Source organism: Alligator mississippiensis, chromosome 3 (assembly GCF_030867095.1).
Source record: "Alligator mississippiensis isolate rAllMis1 chromosome 3, rAllMis1, whole genome shotgun sequence".
NCBI classification, from domain to species: domain Eukaryota; kingdom Metazoa; phylum Chordata; order Crocodylia; family Alligatoridae; genus Alligator; species Alligator mississippiensis.
Window position 1 is genome coordinate 269,940,628 of NC_081826.1, and position 17,630 is coordinate 269,958,257.

At 40.8% G+C, this 17,630-nt stretch overlaps 1 protein-coding gene across 1 annotated transcript in view; it reads right to left on the minus strand.

Annotated features, from left to right (window-relative positions):
• The window catches only part of NDUFS4 (NADH:ubiquinone oxidoreductase subunit S4), a 78,927-nt gene extending 63,410 nt beyond the window's left edge, over nt 1-15,517 (minus strand). The window contains exon 1 of the mRNA XM_019496116.2: nt 15,365-15,517. Within this exon, the coding sequence (XP_019351661.1) occupies nt 15,365-15,450 (86 nt within the window). The 5' untranslated portion in view covers nt 15,451-15,517. The remainder of the gene's footprint in view (nt 1-15,364) is intronic.
• Nucleotides 15,518-17,630: the final 2,113 nt, after the last annotated feature.

Below are 17,630 nucleotides of genomic sequence, written 5' to 3' on the forward strand. Positions count from 1 at the left end.
AGAATTCTGCTGTACAGCGACTCAAGCTGGCCAAAAACAGCTACCAAAAAGTCTACTTTATACCAACTGAGTTGAAGAGCTTGGAGACTTGGTAAAACTGACTGTAGCCTGGAGTTACTAAAATTTAGAGCACCCTCTAACTCTACAAATATTTTAGGTAATTAACTGTATACTTGACTTAAGAATGCTGGTTATTTGTATTAAAATTTTGAAGATACAACCTACTGATTTGAAAGAACCATCCCTTAATAAGTGTACAGTTCCAGCTCTCTGTCTTTGTGCATTTACATGCACAACCAGAAAAAAATTTAAAAGCTTGCAGAACAGGAAGACTGACACAGAAGTTGGCATAAGAGAGACTTTTCTCTAAACACCCTTGGAAGACATGAAGAAGCCATACTTAGAAGATGTCACATTACTGACCTTATCTTCCATCTACAAGAATGCTGATGTTGCAAGTTATAAAAGGACCAAATGCAGAACTCATTTCTGTGATCTAACCAAGTAGTTAAGACTGTAGAAAATAGCTACTTTGCCTCTATATGAGAGACATCTGACTGTTTGATCTATTAGCACCCCCTTTTGGTCAATGGCTGGAGGTATATTAAAGAAAATCTGATATTTCAAAAATGGAAATCTGATCACAACAAGAGAGGAAAGCCTAAAACAAAATCCCATGTCTTGTTCCCCATATAACAGTGGGGTTTGAAGGCACTCATGAAAATGCATGTTTTTTGATTAAGTGTAAAAGAAGTTTTAAGTATACCAATCTTCCATGACTTTAGTACAAAACTCCTGAATACATTTAACAAAGTTACTCAAGAAGCCAATGACCTTCTTGCCAATATTATAGACTATGCCACAGGAAGGCTATAGTTCATGTAAAAAGTGACAAAACAGAAATAATAATACTAATCCACAAGACAAAAAAAAAAAAAAAAAAAAAACACACCATGAAAGTAAAACAGAAATGTATACATTAAATTGATGTAACATTAGGCACCATTTATTTCATGTGTGCTCAGAAGTTCCAAGATGGTCCATGTTGTTACCTTGCCTTTAAAATATATATAAAAATAATCAAAATTTCAGAACATAACCAACAGCATTATCACAACACAAACTAGCACAATTTATTTCCTCCTACTTCGAAGGGGATGTTGCAACAACAGATAAATTATATGGTTCAAAAGAGACTTCATGGGTATAAAATGATGTTAGTGTGTACTGCCTCTGCATAATGGGTTTTATTTATACAATTCAGAAGTCATTTTGTGGGAAATGCTTATTTAAAATAAAAAAGGATAATACTTCTTTTGCAATGGGATTGCAAGTACAAACTTGTACTGAAATTACTGAGAAGTAAAAGACCAATATTCTATTTTCACAAGAACAAATTTGTTATTCTTGTAATATGCAGGGAACACACAAATTATTCACCAGTTTATAAAACAAAACAGGGCAAATTAAAGGTCTTATTTTGTGGCACATGCTGGACAAATAATCTGATTTTGGAGAAACAGCAAGTCCTCCACTCACTGTTTAGTGACATTCTCAGACAACACTGGAACATAATTATTTTTTCTGTGCCTGAAAAATAATAGCAAATGGTAAACACAGCAAACTGTTTGTGACTGGATGAAAGGAAAGCTAAACTAGTTTAATCTAAGCTTTGGCATTACTTTAAATGGCAATTAATTATTCAGAATGGCAACATTAAATAATAGTGCCCTTCTATGAACTATGTATGAATGGCTATATTGAGGGACTCAGATACACCATAAATGTGTACTCCTGAACATGGTCAAGTGTTTTGACTCACTTTTCTATTTGTACCTAAAATGGATTTTTGTATAGCACGATTTATTTAGCATTAGCCAAAATTCTAATATTACAAAAGCCTAAGTCTGTTCATCTGTCTGTCTATAACACTTTATTCGCACTCTGATTGACTGACGGAAACAGCCAGAGTGCTCCAAGCGTGGGGGAGTGCTGCCATGATTCTGAAGCCGCGCCGAGGACCAGACAAAGCTCCCCCACCCTGCTCCCTGCAGGAAGCAGAACAGCTGCAGCATGGGGCGTTAGGTAGTGGCACTCCATCCCAGCACCCCGCCTCTCCCCCCCCCATCATTTTTGACGGGCAATTGGCTAGTAAATATTAGAATAACAGTTTTAACAATCTTTTGGCTACTAACTACCAAATATCATATCATAGTCAAGTCCATGATCATAGGGCAAGAGAACAGGCCTTATGATGAGAGGCTAAGTGCATCAGGATCTGGGGGAACATCTGTTCACCAAAACACCCCAAGGTATAACAAGGACCAACGGTCATAAACTCCTCCATGACTGTTTTAGGCTGGACATAATGAAAAACTTCTTTACTGTCCGAGCCCCCAAGGCCTGGAATAGACTCCCTCCAGAATTGGTGCAGGCACCTACTCTGGACTCTTTCAAGAAATATTTGGATGCTTATCTTGCTAGGATCCTTCGACCCTACATGACTTCCTGCCCGTGGGGCAAGGGGCTGGACTCGATGATCTTCAAGGTCTCTTCTAGCCCTAATGTCTATGAATATATAAATTTGCCTGTCTTTGGAAGTGAAATTCATTACATTTAAATATTAAATAATTATAAAATAGGGAACACTTACTTCCTATTTAATAGGCAGAGTGGTTCACCATACTAAGAAGGTAGCAATTTCAGAACATCTCCAAACCACAATACCAGCTGTTTTAGAACGTATAACGTACAAAGAACAAGACTGTGGGCACTAATTTCTTTAGAAATAGAGTAATACATCAGATGTTCCATTGATATCAGGTGAGTAGCTATGAAATACTGTAATGCTGCTCTCAAAATCTGCAAATTAACTTCAGATCGCAATACTCTGTTGGCAGAATCCTCGCAAAATGGTGGAAATCTTGGTATTAGAGGAAAACCAATTCTTACACTCAGCTATTTTTTCTAATATTTATTTGACATGGCCCATGAAGCATTTCCTTAATTAGCAATTGATACTGGGATTATGTTTGTCAGGTGGGTAGGAACAAACTAATAGAAGGAGGTGGAAGGAGTACAGATTAACACACAGGTGACATATATTTGCTCTGTCTGCGTTTTCTAAATGTCAGTCTTCTCCCCACACACACACTGAGACATTCATATGACGAGTAACAGTAGCTAAAAACTGTGCTCTCTTCATAATAAAAAGAACAACAAAGGGTTTAATTCCAAAACCCTGGTGAATGAGACTAATGTTCCACAACCCACCTCTGTGTTAGAAAAATGTATGCATTTAGTATAAAAAAAAGAGCATCTTGAATGGCTTAAAATTAAACAAAAAATGCAAACTAAGTCTTCCCTTCTATTTTAAAGTCATATACTGTTAGTATTGAGAGTACTGCATTTCTAGCCCTGTGTCTTAACTCCTTAATTGGCAATATTTTAATAATATACTTTTTTATTTTGGATATACTACCAAGCATCAAGAAACACAAAGCCTGGCTTGTAAATTTAGAGAAAAACTATTTCTATGTTATGCATCTGCGGACTTGTTTCCAATTCCTATATGTTTGTCTGCTGCAGACTTGCATTATACAGCACTTTAAGTGGAGCAGCCATCACAATACTTTATTATGCTTGACTTAGTGTTACATCCACAGAACATGCATCAATGGCGCAATCTTGCGTCCAAGAGTAAACATTGTCAAGGAAGTGTTCAAATCACTTTGTGTTCTAAATATTATTAGAACCCCCAAGACAGAACTTAGACTATAACAGTCATTCCTATTCAACTCCTAATGGTACATTAGACTGCAGGATATTTGTATTTTTTTTTCTCAGCATCATTACTCTGCAATAGTAAGATTAAATAGAGACTATATAAAACTATTAAATATTATCTCTTTGTAAGAAGATTCTAATCACAAAGCTCTTTTGTCATGGGAACCACTGTGAATAATTAGCTCCTATGCATGCTTACCTTTGATTTGAAACAAATGACTGACTGCAATGCAAGTTATTACCTCCTGGTAGTATCTCCATTAAAAGTTTTTCAAAGACCATACATCAAACTTTTAAGTGCAAATTTGCCATAGAGCTGTAAATAATTATATTAATGACATTTAGAAATCAAGTCTACTGTAAAATGCCATATAATGTAAACATCAGCTCTTTTGTAAGAGCCCTACATTAAATGAATAAGGAATAAATCACCTTATAATACTAGTGCATTTTAAACTAATGCTATTTGATTGCAGTTTATTTTGAGACTAATTGTATTTTCACTTCACTTCCCCCTCCCCCGCTCACCATACGCCTTCCTCTTATTTTCATTTGAAGTTGGTATTTTTGTTGGTTTTTTTTTTTTTTTTTACTTTCTCCTCACAATCCTGGAAGAAGTACATTTTCAAGAAACCTAACATAACTACTTACCCTGCTTACTTCTTATTTATAATAAGTATATACTAACTTATTTACTATATTATTTTTTTCCCCAATTCCCATCTGATGTCTCTTGCTATTTTCTTCCCCCCTGCTTTATATTCTCTTTATGCTCTTACCATTTGGGCAACTATTCATTCCCTAAAAGGAGCCAACTAGCCCTGCAACTGCTGACTAGTTTTTAAAGTGGAATGCCTATCTCCTCTCCTCTCCTCTCCCCACCCCCCAGGCAAAACTAGTGCTCAGGACAAAGGAATAAAGTCTTATTCTTGCTACAAATTCCTATGCAAACAGAGGCAACAAAACTGAAATTATAATTTGTTGACTGTGTCTGATGTGAAACACACATCTACCCCCACATAAAATTTCATTACTACAAAGTTTCACTTTGGACAATTCAAAAAGAACATATGAGGATTCCTTGAACGCATACCCTGAAAATCCTAGACTTTTGCATGGAAAAAAAAAAAGTTTCTTCCTTTATAAAATGAAAAACCGTATTACTCTCACAACCTACATGTTTATAACCTTTACATGTTTGTGCTTCAACCGAGGTCTTCTAGTACCTAGAAAGAATGCTCTGGGTTATGTAATTGTGTTCTCCCAAGTTTTCTTGTCTAAGAAACCTTTTGAAGATAAAAGGTATAATATAAATGCTAACAAGGAAATATTACACAGGGAAATTTTAAGACAATTTACAAGCATTATTTTATAGAATTAGTATTTGTTGTGGTATCAATATAAATTTCATTTTCATTTTGTGGAACTGTTACTTGGAAGACTGACATCAAATTGACAACTCAGCAAAATAAAGAAATAGAGTGCAAATTTTATAGCTGATATGTCATCAGGTATTTATGCAAATATAAAGTCTCCATTAGAGTCAAAATCTCTTTTTAGAATATTGAACTAAAGGCAAGTGTAAAAATAACCTTCTATGTTAACACACCTTTCTTAAACAGCTGCAAGAAATGTTTGCCCACACAAATTCTGTGTTTGACTACAGTCTGTCTAGTGCAGTCAAAAGTTAACTTAGTTTCCCAAGATCAGTCGCAGGTTAAATGAAGATTTAGACAGATACAAATTACTACAACTAGAGGTGGCTTGTTAACAAAATGGTATCTAAATATACTGGCCTACAAAAAATGTGTCACCTTGAAATGCAAGACCAGTAAACTAAAATAAAAAAGTGTGCAATTCACTGCTTAGAAAGGCCTTTCAGTGCTAGATCTCCAATATGAAATTTTAACTGCAATTTTAAAACCCAAGCGTGTTATTAAGAATAGAAATTTTATTTTGAAGCTTGTCCCCTTAGTTGATCACTATTAGCAACTAAAATGTTATTATGAGCCACATCTGGGCAATCTGGAGATACACTTTTACAACCCAGTTAGCATTCACTACATTCTTATGAGTACTTGATTCTGTTACAGAAAAAAAAATGTTTGAACATAAAATTGTTTTGCTTTCACTTAACTGAACTGTTAGTTGAAAATAATTTTGAAAATCCTCAAATCACTTTGGTCATAAAGACCCCACAGACTCTATTCTGTAGGCTATTTATATTAGGAGAAGGTTTAAACGTCCCTAAGAAAGTATACAAGCTTCCAGGAAACATAGTGTTTCATTCCCACAGCCACCAACCTAGTCAATAATAGGAATTAAGTAGCAGTAAAAAACAATCCTTCCATTACAATGTTTTATTAACAGTAGATGTTTAGCTGTAGCTTCCATGTCAAAAACTGGACTCTAACCATTAGAAGAAATGAATGGTTTTCTTTTAAAGAGGTAGTTGTTAGTCTGAAACCCATGAGAGGGCAGGGTAGATATGCACCTTTATTATCTCCTAGCATTACCCTGTTCCTCTCTCAGTTGCTCCCTTGTCTTTTGTATTCTAATTTTTCTCTCCTTACACTTTGCTTTCTGCACATCCTACAGCATCTGACAAAGTGAACTTGGGTTCATGAAAGCTTGTGTTCATGTACATTTCCTATTTAGTTAGTCTATATAGGGATATACAAAGGTGCTGCGTTATTTTAAAGAATCAACAACGTGCACATTTGTGGTGGCAAGATGCTACTTATGTGTCTGAAAAATGTGAAGATCAAAAATAAACATAACAACCATAAGCAAAATTATGTTTTCCTATTATCCATGTACATAAGCAGTATCATCAAGAACCCGTTTCTTTTTTCTCTCTCAAAACATGGGTTATACAAACACTTAACTTACCTAAGATGGGAAAATGTATGCATTTCAGGGCAATCTAAACATATTACTATGATATATACATTTTTTTCTTCTAGAAAGGCATTTATACAAGTGGCAACATAAAGGCAATTCTCACATTTAGGACGAAGCCATGGATTTAAATTTTGATCACATTAATCTTGGCTTCTGCTCCTACTTGAACAGTGGTGCCACACATTTGGCCCTGCAAACAAGTGGTACAGGATCATTCCACAGGCTGGATTTGCTACGCCCCATGTACTACATGGGGACCTGTCACTTGGCTCCAACAAGATGAGGCCTGTCATTCCAGCCCCAATTACAAGTGCAACAGAATTGGCTACCTGTCCTGGCCCCAATCCCACATATGCTGTATTAGGCGCACCCTGGCCCTACACATACCATATTAGACCTGCCATCCCAACCCTAACCCTGACCCCACACACGCTAAATTGGAACCAGCGTCCCAGCCCCATGTGCACCGAATCAGGCTCACTGCCCCAAGCCAGATCCCAAGCTTGGGGCCACGGCTTCTAGACTACAGGACTTGGAAGTTTAGCAGTCAGGGAGCAGTGAAAGTGTTAACTGTCACCACTCCCTAGCCACCACATTTCTGGACCCTTGGGGGAACCCTGCTGGTCAGAACAAATGGATCTGTGAGCTGGATCTGGGGTTGAATACCCCTGGTTTTGAGTAACCCCTGGTAATGAGTCTTTAACAATAACCATCATCACTTGCATTGGCTTTCCAATAAAAATAAAAATTTTGGATAATCATATAACATGGGCTTTTTTTTCTCAAAATTGTGATAGGTCAGACAAAGCAAAACAGAAGTACCAAGTATCATTTAATGTTTCATATATTTAAAAGTAATCAATTTCCAATAAAAGTTATTTTGCATCTTGCTTGCCAATTTGATGCTAGCTGCCCTGGGAAAATAACAGATTTGGAAATAGCAGTTTCTACCATCATTAAAACTAAATACCCATCCAAAAACTATCTTTTTGGCTTGTCTAATTACGTACTGTAGCAACTATTGTCTGAACTGAGATGTATAGTGGAAAATTATGTGTGATTGAATAAAAATGCCTAGAGCTACAGGCTGAGGCAAACATAATTTATTCAAGGTCATTTTTGTAACCCAAGACACAATATTTTTGTGCTATAACATAAACATCCTGGATTGCATATTTAAAACCCATGATAAAATGATACTGTTTAGCTAGTAGATTTTTAACATCTCATCTACAGACAAGTGATATTCAAATCATATAATTATGTTGGCATTGGGATACTGATTTTTCAAGAGAGGAAGAAATTCTTACATAATTTGCTGTTGGTTTTCTTCTTTTTTTTTTTGCTAAGCATGGGAAAAAATGCAGGTGCCAACAGTAAAGAAATTCTCCAGAAAAGTTACTTACCAAAACTAGCATTGTTTTCTGAATATATTACCCCCCAACAATTCCAAATGAAAGTGCATGCCTTGCAATGTAGTGAGAGAAGCCCTTTCAAGGCAATTATTAAGAGTTAGCATTTGTTTCTGAAATCTAAGTAATTGCATTCAATTCTTCCTCCAGTTCCCCTCTCTCCAGACATTGTCCTTACAAATCTTCAGGATATAAAGTCATTGCAGTAGTAGATTCAAGATACATACAGAAAACGTTTGCTTTGGTTAATGGTTATACCTTACTATGTAAAGGTAGACACTAAGCTGTAGACATGAAGATTTCAATCAACACATACTAGGTGCATCTATATGAGACGTTTACTGTGCAGTAGACTAATTAGCTGCACAGTAAATATCTCAGCATTTACATGTGTACCTCTGTTAGGCTGGAGTGAACTAATTTATCCCAGAGCAGGATAGTACTAGTAAATACAAGGACTATCCTACTGTGGAGTAAAACAGTGCATGCGTAGACGTTGCCCAGGTTGGCTGAGGCAAGAAGGGGCTTCAGTGCAGGGGCTGCCTGCCTACTAGCCCTTCACCAAAGCACCCTTGTGCCGCAGCCAGCCCCTCTACAGCACACTGAACTAGGAGGAACAGCTCTGGGCTGGCAGGCTGACCCCCTGGGCCCTCTGCCAACCAGGACTGCTCCATTCCGGCTCAACGTGCTGTGCACCCGGGCATATATTCAAATGGCAATAAACTCCGGAGCTTATTGCTCCCAAGCCCATGTTCAAATGGGTCCTGGTCTTACTGGGCACACATTCAAATGAGGTGCCTGAGAACAATAAACTCCGGAGTTTATTGCTTCACAATAATTGTATGTGTAGATGTACCGACTGAACAGGTGTTTCAGATCACGTATGGGATGTAAATAGTAGGACTAGATTAAGCAACCCAGGCTCCTAGGCAAACCCTACAGTCTTACCCCACCTCTACTTCCGCAGAGGTAAAGGCAAAAGCACAGGGTCCTCTTCTTTCCCTTAGGAGGGATAGCAAAAGTTCTCCTTCTCTAAGGAACAGATATCTTCTCTCCTCCCTTGATGAAAGCCAGTGGCAGTTCTGGCAGACAAATACTTAAACTAGAAGACAGTTATATTTGCTGAGGTGGGACCTGTGACACTTTTATTCTGCCACACACAACATCTAGGCACAATTGATGAAGACTTCCCTTCACAATCCCCGAATACAGACATATGGGGCATTTTCAATTTTGCAGGCCAGCTGCAGGATCAGACAGACACTGCAGCACTGGTTACAGTTGAGTCACATTTTCAAACTTATCTCCACAATTAGAAAACCCAGAAACTGTTTTTAATGGAAACCAAAATTCCACTGTCATCTCAGAACACTAGGTTCTGGGAGTGAGTCTCTTGTACCTATGCCTTATCCAACTCTAGAAGCCTGTTCACTGCTCAAGCTGTCCTTTTCCAACACGTTCACCCCACAATGTAGGGGGGCAGGGAGCTTTGTCTGATACCTGTGGCTCACTGGCTCAGGCCCAAGATGCTACAATGGAAGCCCAGGAACAGTACTACAATTAGTAATACCGAGTAACTATTACTCAGATGCCATGTACACCTTCAGGCAGGTGAATGCAGTCCCTGTATTCAGTCCATTAGGAATAACTTTCCCTCCTACCCAGAGTTTCCATAGAAAATATTAGTACATTTCTAGAGTGGACTAAGCAATGTATTATGAAACACAATCTAAATCAGCATTTCCAAACCTTTTTCGTCCCATGGCACACTTACCTAAATAAAAAAGCACTGTGGCACACCAGACAGGGAGGAGTGGTATGCAGTCAGCCAGATGGCATTTTGGGCTGGAGCCACACTTGGGAAACACTGATCTAAATGACATTACTATATTAACTTAAAAGTTCCCGTCTTAGGAGGCAGCTCCATTGTGTCACAGAGCTGTCTATAATACACTTAGCTAGCTCTGTTTTCAGACCCTGCATTGCATTTCCCTCTGCTTCTTCTGTTCTCTCATTTTACCTCCCTGTATTGTGCTACCTTGAACCAAGTAGGTTCACCTCACCACTTGCAGACCATCAATTCACCACTTGCAGGCCACCTATCTACTGAACACTAAAAAATGAAGCATTTGAAAAGTTTAATCTCCCCGTGCATTAGATGAGGACTATGCCAAGAGTCACTAATGTGTACATACCAAAATACCATTAGTGCCTATAGGCTCAATACCGTACCTTTCTTCTACTTGTGCTTAAAGAAGAACAAAAGCAATTGTAAACTTGAGGACAAGCAAGTTTCTCACCCTGATAAAGGGTTCCTTCCCTTGGTCTTACTGGGTCACAGCTTGGGTGTTTCTCACCTAGGCTCTAGAAATCCAGCTTTTATCCATCACTGACCTGTGTGGCACTGAAGAATTTTAAACGCCCTGACTTCTCACTTCTCATTTGCAAAAAAACCCGACAGCTATTCTGAACATTAAAACACTTGAAGATTACACTTTATACAGCATTTTGAAAACACAATGAGCCAAGGCCCTTATTTTATTCTGCCTCTCCATGACATTTACATAGCTTTTAGGTATCTAATCACTAAGCAGAACCTTACTGCACCTTGTTAAGTGACCACAATATCAGTAAGACATTCAGACTCATCATGCAACTACATTTCAACCTGGGGAGATCTCTAGCAACTAGACTTCAGCAACTGTACATACTAAGAAACTAGCCAGAATGGCTACCTCTAATTCCCTCAAATTCTGTTGTGATACTGTTCAAAGTGTATAAACTCCACATAAATTCCCAGTTCCTTGGACGGAGGAAAAGCCATACCAAGTGACTGACTGAACCCAAGATCATGTAACTTTTGCCCTACAGCCTAGGAGTTACAACACTTTTTCAGTAAGTTGGATATCTAATGGACGGTTCAAGTCATTGTCCCCCCTTCTGACTAAACTGGATCACAACCTAACAGAAACCCAAAAGGCTGCCCCCTGGGGCAATGAAGGAGCTATGTACCTCCTTAGGGCAGTACAGAATAATTTTTCTTGGATAAGTTGTATATTTGAGGGGGGGCGGGGGGGGAGAAAGGGAGGGGATGAGTTGCTACTAAGTCTAAGATGTCTAGTAGATGCATTGGTTCTGCCATTTTTAAATCAGTTTGTGCGCCGAACTTCTGTTATGGATATAGACCAGTTTCCAACCACTCATACTGGTAAAAATGTAATGTCTGTATCTGGCCAAAAAGATGTACTAACTTTGCATGCTGTTCCTACTGTTATATTTGGTTCCAGAAGAAAAGTTCAGAAAGCTTCTTTCCTAGGAACAGCATTTTAATCACAGCAAAGGCAAAGCCATAAACATATTTCTTTCTTTCTTCCTTTCAAAAAAGGCCCTCATATTCTTTTCAGACTTGACACAGCAGATTATTTTTATTTGCATGTACTGTAGTCATACAGGTACATTCAAAAATAAATGGTGCTTACAGATATGGGGGGGGGGGGGAAAAACCCCAGCACTTTACTTTCAGGTTTGGTGCAACCCCATGCTAAGTGCAGCACATGCCCAGAAGAGGAATCCTGTCAGTTTGACCTAGCTCCCCAGCATCTGTATAGCTGATAGAATCAATTGCTGGATCAAACTGCCAAAAAAGCCCCGCTAAAGTGCATGAGCTATACAGATGCTGAGCGAGCCGGGTTGAACTGATGCAATTCCTCTTCCAGTAAAGTGCTGTTTTGTTTGGTTTTTTCCATGTCTGTCAGCACCCACCAATAATAATAAAGAAAGATTTAAATCCAGCCCTCAGTTTCTTAATTTCCTTGGACAAAAGGTATGAATATACAAGATTAAAGAATTTCTACCATACCCTTGATAAAAATACATTTCTCTTTCCACATACTGATAATCAACCACATACTTATGAAATAGCACAACACGTGTAATCATATTTATGACATTCTTGCTACAAAATTGTCTTGTAGGAACCACATCTTTCAAGAAAGACCATCTATCATACCTGTGGGAAGATCAAAGTCTATGCATACTATACTTTTGTTAAAAGAAACAAGTTTTAAGACTGATGTACAAACCCTCAAAAAATCAAACATATTGGAGTTTATTATACCACTATATTCCTAACCTAACTGTGCTCCGATTATCCTTGGGACATATTGTCTTCTTAGAAAGTAGATTGTAGAATAGAAAAAATACCAGGAACCTGATTCTGAAACATGCTTCATGTCACAGAATCATAGAAAAGTAGGGCTGAAAGTGACTTTAAGAGGTCATCTAGTCCAACATGATCAAAGGGGGATCAGACTAAACTATTCCAGATAAGTGCTCGTCTAACTTACTCTTACAAGCTTTCAAGTTTGTTGGAATGTCAGCAGAGCTCATTGCAGGAGCAGGACTCATTACCTTCTTACCAATGACAGTCTGAATGCAACTGTTGGGTGGCATTAATTTACCTACATTCAATGGTTTCACTTCCCCCACCATGCCTTTGCACAAAAAAGGAGAAAAAAAGGAAAAAAAGTTTTAGGAATACAATAAAACAAATTTCTAAAGAATACGATTGCCAGGACAGAATGACCACAAAACTTTCTAGCTCCCTTGCTTGTTTCATTTGATCTTAAAAATTATTTAGAACCCTGACTCAATCTTCCAGTTCACATAGCAATAGTGAAATGTCACGTCCACACAGAGCCTCAAGAGAGTTGAGTCTTGGTGACAACACAGCAAGACTATATTGAAGCAACATATGACTTCTTTAAAATGTACATAACCCTTGGTGAACAAACACTTCACAGCCTGATATATTTATCTACAACAACCCTGTAATGGGGATAAGAATACTTCCCTATTTTATAGAAGCACTGATAGAGGAAGACTAAAAAACTAGATCAGTGGTGCGCAGCCTTTTAGACCCCAGACCAGAAGACTGGTGCGGGGTGGGTCCATGGGCCCAATCTAGTGTGCACAGTGCTGGGGCCCAATGCAATAGATGACAGATTGAGCCCCAGTCTCACACACCATATTGGGGCCACGCATCAGATCAGACCCACCACTCAGCCCCACACACACTGTACTGGACCTGACCTAGCCTCAGCCCAGCCTTAGCCCTGTGTGTGCCAGACTGGCAGGCTGGGCCCCATCAGCCCGGCCCACCTTTGCATGGTTAGGTCATTTGGCCCCCAGGGCTTGGATAATTCAGCAGCTGTGAAGTAATGTCAGCATTAATTGCCACCATTTGCTCAACTCTGCCCATCAAATTTCCATACCCTTGGGGAGTCCCATGGGCCGGGGGTTTAGCACCTCTGGACTAGAAGAGTAAGGCTCCTGAAAGAAGGGTGCTGCTCAATATTAGCACTGTCAGGGTGAAAATACTTTGATTCACAAGACAAACTTGGAGATTTCAAACAGGAATTTGAAGTGTCAAAAATATTCTGACCTGTTTTGGCCTTTCCGAGCTCTTTGCAACAGAAGAGCTGTTCTTTACTGCATTTAAAAAAAAAAAAAAGTGAGAGCAAAGAACTGGCATTTTCTGAGGGCTGCCTTAAATCTAATGAAGTTGAGAACCACTAGAAAAAGGGACTTTGATGTCATAATATTAAGCACTGCAACTGTCCAGGTTTTAGGCATGTTGCAGTCTACTAACAGAGTTTACTGAATATACAGCAGTGTGCTAAAACTGCTACGTAATTCACAAGAAGCATTAGGTGTCTAAGAATGGCAGATGCCTTCAGCAGCAAGCTGCCTAAACTAGCAAATGGGGAACTTTAAGACAGGGACATCACTCAAATCCTGTCTCTCTGAGATGTAAACACTTTACTCTGGGTTGCGAGGAATTGCAGGACCCGTCACAAGAACCTGTTGTAACTATGCACGGAGTGCTTCCTTTCACAAGCCAAAGGTGGCTCCTTTTTTATGGGGAAGGAGATAATGGATTCTGCCTCTCAATCTAATAGCTCAGTGGCTAGAACACTGATCCACGAGTTGAAAGATGCATCTTTCATCCCCCCACCCCAAACAAATACTACAACCACCAGACAACAGGGTATAGTGGACTGAATGTCCTCAAATCCTCCTGAAGAAGCTATCTACCTTATATGGAATATTTATATATTCATAGAGACAGAGAAAGAAGGAACATGACTACAGTTTAGTGAAGAAGAGATAGTTAGAAAAAAGGTCTGAGATGCTGATACTTGGGAAAAAGAAGACCTGAGATCCATTTTTTGTTTCAGTGTTTTATGTTAGTTATTCACTGGAGCTGGGATTTGAATGAGGTACGTACCACAACTCCTAAGCTAGAAAGTCAGGTCTACTCTTGTGTTCTCTTTGTATCCCAATGAATATTGAATTATTTCACATAAAAGTGGACATGCTTTAAAAGGAAGCATAAAGAACACCTCTGAATATCTTCATGCCTGGTGCTCAGGTCACTCTCCTAGACTGCAGAATTAAATACTCATGAACAAGAGAGAACTGAAGTCCCCAACAGTCACCAGGTTTGGGAATAGCAGCAACAGCAATACTTCCTTCTTCTACATTGCGTGAAGCCTCATTTCCAGATTGGGCCCTACAGGAGCTGGGCCAAGAAGTGCCTCCTTTGTGAGTTCTCACAGGGGCTTTGCCTCAGTTAAGGACCAAGATGCTAAGGCGTGGAGAGACCAAGGCCCTTCTGGACACAACCAGAAGGAGGACGTTGGGCATTTCGAGAGCTTCCAAGTCAGAACGGTGTCTGTGAGCTACACCCACCTCCAGGACTAAGCAGCAGCCGAGTGGGGCTTGCGACATAAGTACCTGAAGTGATTTTCCCAACCTCCCAGATGTAACAAGTACAGCAGGAACCTGCACTGCAGCCCCCAACCCCAACCCCTGCCCAGCAGACCCTCTCTTGCTCCCCCACAAGCCGGGGTCATGTCAGCACCTTCCAGGAGGTCTCAACTTTCCTTGAAGAAATTACGACCGTGCTAAAGGCAGAACAAAAGGGCTGAAGATTTCACCTCACACATGAGGGAACCCAGTGCTGCCTGCGGGCCGGGGCCCCCCCCGGCGTTCAAGGAGCAGAGCAGCGGGGAGCCAAGCCCAGGGCAGCTTCTCCTGCAAGAGAAGTTTCCTACGTGCCCGGTCTGGAGCGCGGCCCCGGCCCCCCGGCGCCCAGGCCTCTACAGCGGGCCCGCCAGGCTCCGGTCCTCAGCAGCACCAGCACGGAGAGGGGCGTCGGCAGAGCTCAGGCCGGAGGGAGCGCCCAGGACCCCCCTTACCTGCCCAGCGTCCCGCGGGCAGCGGCCGCGCTGCCGCCCTTCGCAAGGTGCCTGAACGCCGCTGACATTGAGAGAACCGCCGCCATGACAGCAGCGGACCCACTTCGCTACGGCGTCCTCCTAGAGACAAGCCTCCTCCGTCCGCCTGGGAAACGCGAAACGGAGACTGAGGAGCTGTGGTGGCTGCAGCGTCACCCCGTGGGGGCGGGGCCTCGGGAGAGGGTGGGGCCGGGTAGGGGGCGGGGCCGGCAGTCCTGGGGCACCCCCTGGAGCCTGGGGAGTTCATGGGGCATGCTCCTCTCCTGCCTTTTCTTCTTTGAACTATGAGGCCAGAAATGCACCCTGGTCTGGAGCAGCATTTTGGAAAGCACAAGCTGGTGGCCAGGCCGTGGCAGTGTCACAACAATGTGGGGGTGATACCAGGACCTCAAAGGTGGTTTTCCCTGGCAGGGGAGATCCCTTGGTGATGGTTTTAGCCCAGGTGCTTTTACTGACCTGGCAGGGGGATCCCCTTCTTCTGGGCCTTGGGTGGCTTGGTGTAGTTGAGGGTGGAGACCTGCTCCATGGCACGGTGGGGAGGTCCACCTGCCAGCGTCTACTAAAGCCTCCCGGTTGGAGGATCTGGGCTACACAACTTACAACCATGTGGAGTTGCTTTTTGGCTTTCCCCCTAACTTGTTCCTTCTCCCTTTTGGCTAGGGCAAGCAAAACTAGGAGGCATCTGAACTGCAAGGCCTCCATGCTTTGGGCTTGCATGTCGGATGCCTGCCATGGATTTGGGAGTATCTGAAGCCCCGGACAGATGTGTCTGGGAAGAAGGATACTTGTCAGTGGTACTGCCACGCAGACTTGAACCTTTGAGCTCAGCTCAGTCAATAAAATTTGGAACAGATTTGGCCCAAGACATAAAATTTAAAAAAAAGCGTTGGAAGAATCTGGTAGGTGAAAGCTGGCTTCACAGGGTCTGTGCTGCCCTTCATCTAGAAGCACCCCATTCTGAAAAGGAGAAGCGTGGGGGAGTTGAAAAACCCACCCCGCTGCCCTCACATGGTCTCAGCAGTGCAAAGACACCAGTTGGTACCTGCAGCTATTTGCCCCCTCCCCCTGCACATTACCAAGTGTAACGAGAAGACAAGAGCATGCTCTTCTCACACAATACCTGCAGGCATTGGTGCATCAGGATTCAGTAACATTGAAGTTTAGCAGATCCAGCTAATCTGCTGCCAAGTTTCACCAATTATGCTTAAAATATATATGAGGTCTGAGCCCAGGACAAGGTGGGGAAGGAATGTGTTCTGTGTGTTCTGATGTCCGATGGCATTGGTTCCAGCCGTATTCCCTATATAATGGGAATGCCATTAGAACAGTGCTTCTCAACCTTTGTGGACTGGAAGCTCCCTCTAAAACTTTCGTGAAATGAGTGGCACTAATCTTAAAAACTTATTTAGGTATTATGATGCTTATCTGAGGGGCCAGGCATTGGGGAGGCGGGGGGAGGGTCCAGGCAGGGATAAGCCTGAGCCTGCACTTACCTGCTTATCTCTTCATACCTCAGGAAACCCTTAAAAAGAATCTGGCAGTACCCTAGGGTGCTGAGGTACTCTAGTGGTTCTGCAGTAGAACCACTCATATTCCTAAACCTAAAATTATATTAAGAGCACCTACATGGTTGCAACCAAAAACATCATGTTGCTTAAAGTAAATGCAGTTCTGTAAACAAAGACTCCACGAATTGTTTACTCATCATATGATTTGAATATTCAGCATCACAATCCAGATGGACTTTCCCAGTTTCAGTTTTGGGATGCATGTGTGTGGTAGCCATGGGTGGATCTAGGATTTTAAAAAGGAGGGTACAGATAGTGTGGTGCCTCATTACATATAACATGGCACACATTTTTCTCCAGTTAAAGAGAAATTAGAAAATTTACTAATCTGCTAGGGGCCTAGCATGACATTATTCAGTTTAAGATCAAAGTAAAAATGAATATAACTTTATTGGAATGTGCACTAATTTGCTAGATTATAGATTAGTTTAAAAAACACAAGAAACTAGGCAAAAAAACTGGTCACAATAGTACAAAAATTGTTTTGTTAGCCCTGCAATTATTATAGTTAAATGTATATCTCTTATTCAAATTTCTATAACAAAATCTAATTTTCTTCAGTGTCTTGAAAGTGCCTCCAATACTTTGCCATCATTCATTTTTACACCTGAGTTAATATTACTATACCTGATGTAAGGTTTTTAACTAGGGTTAAAAAC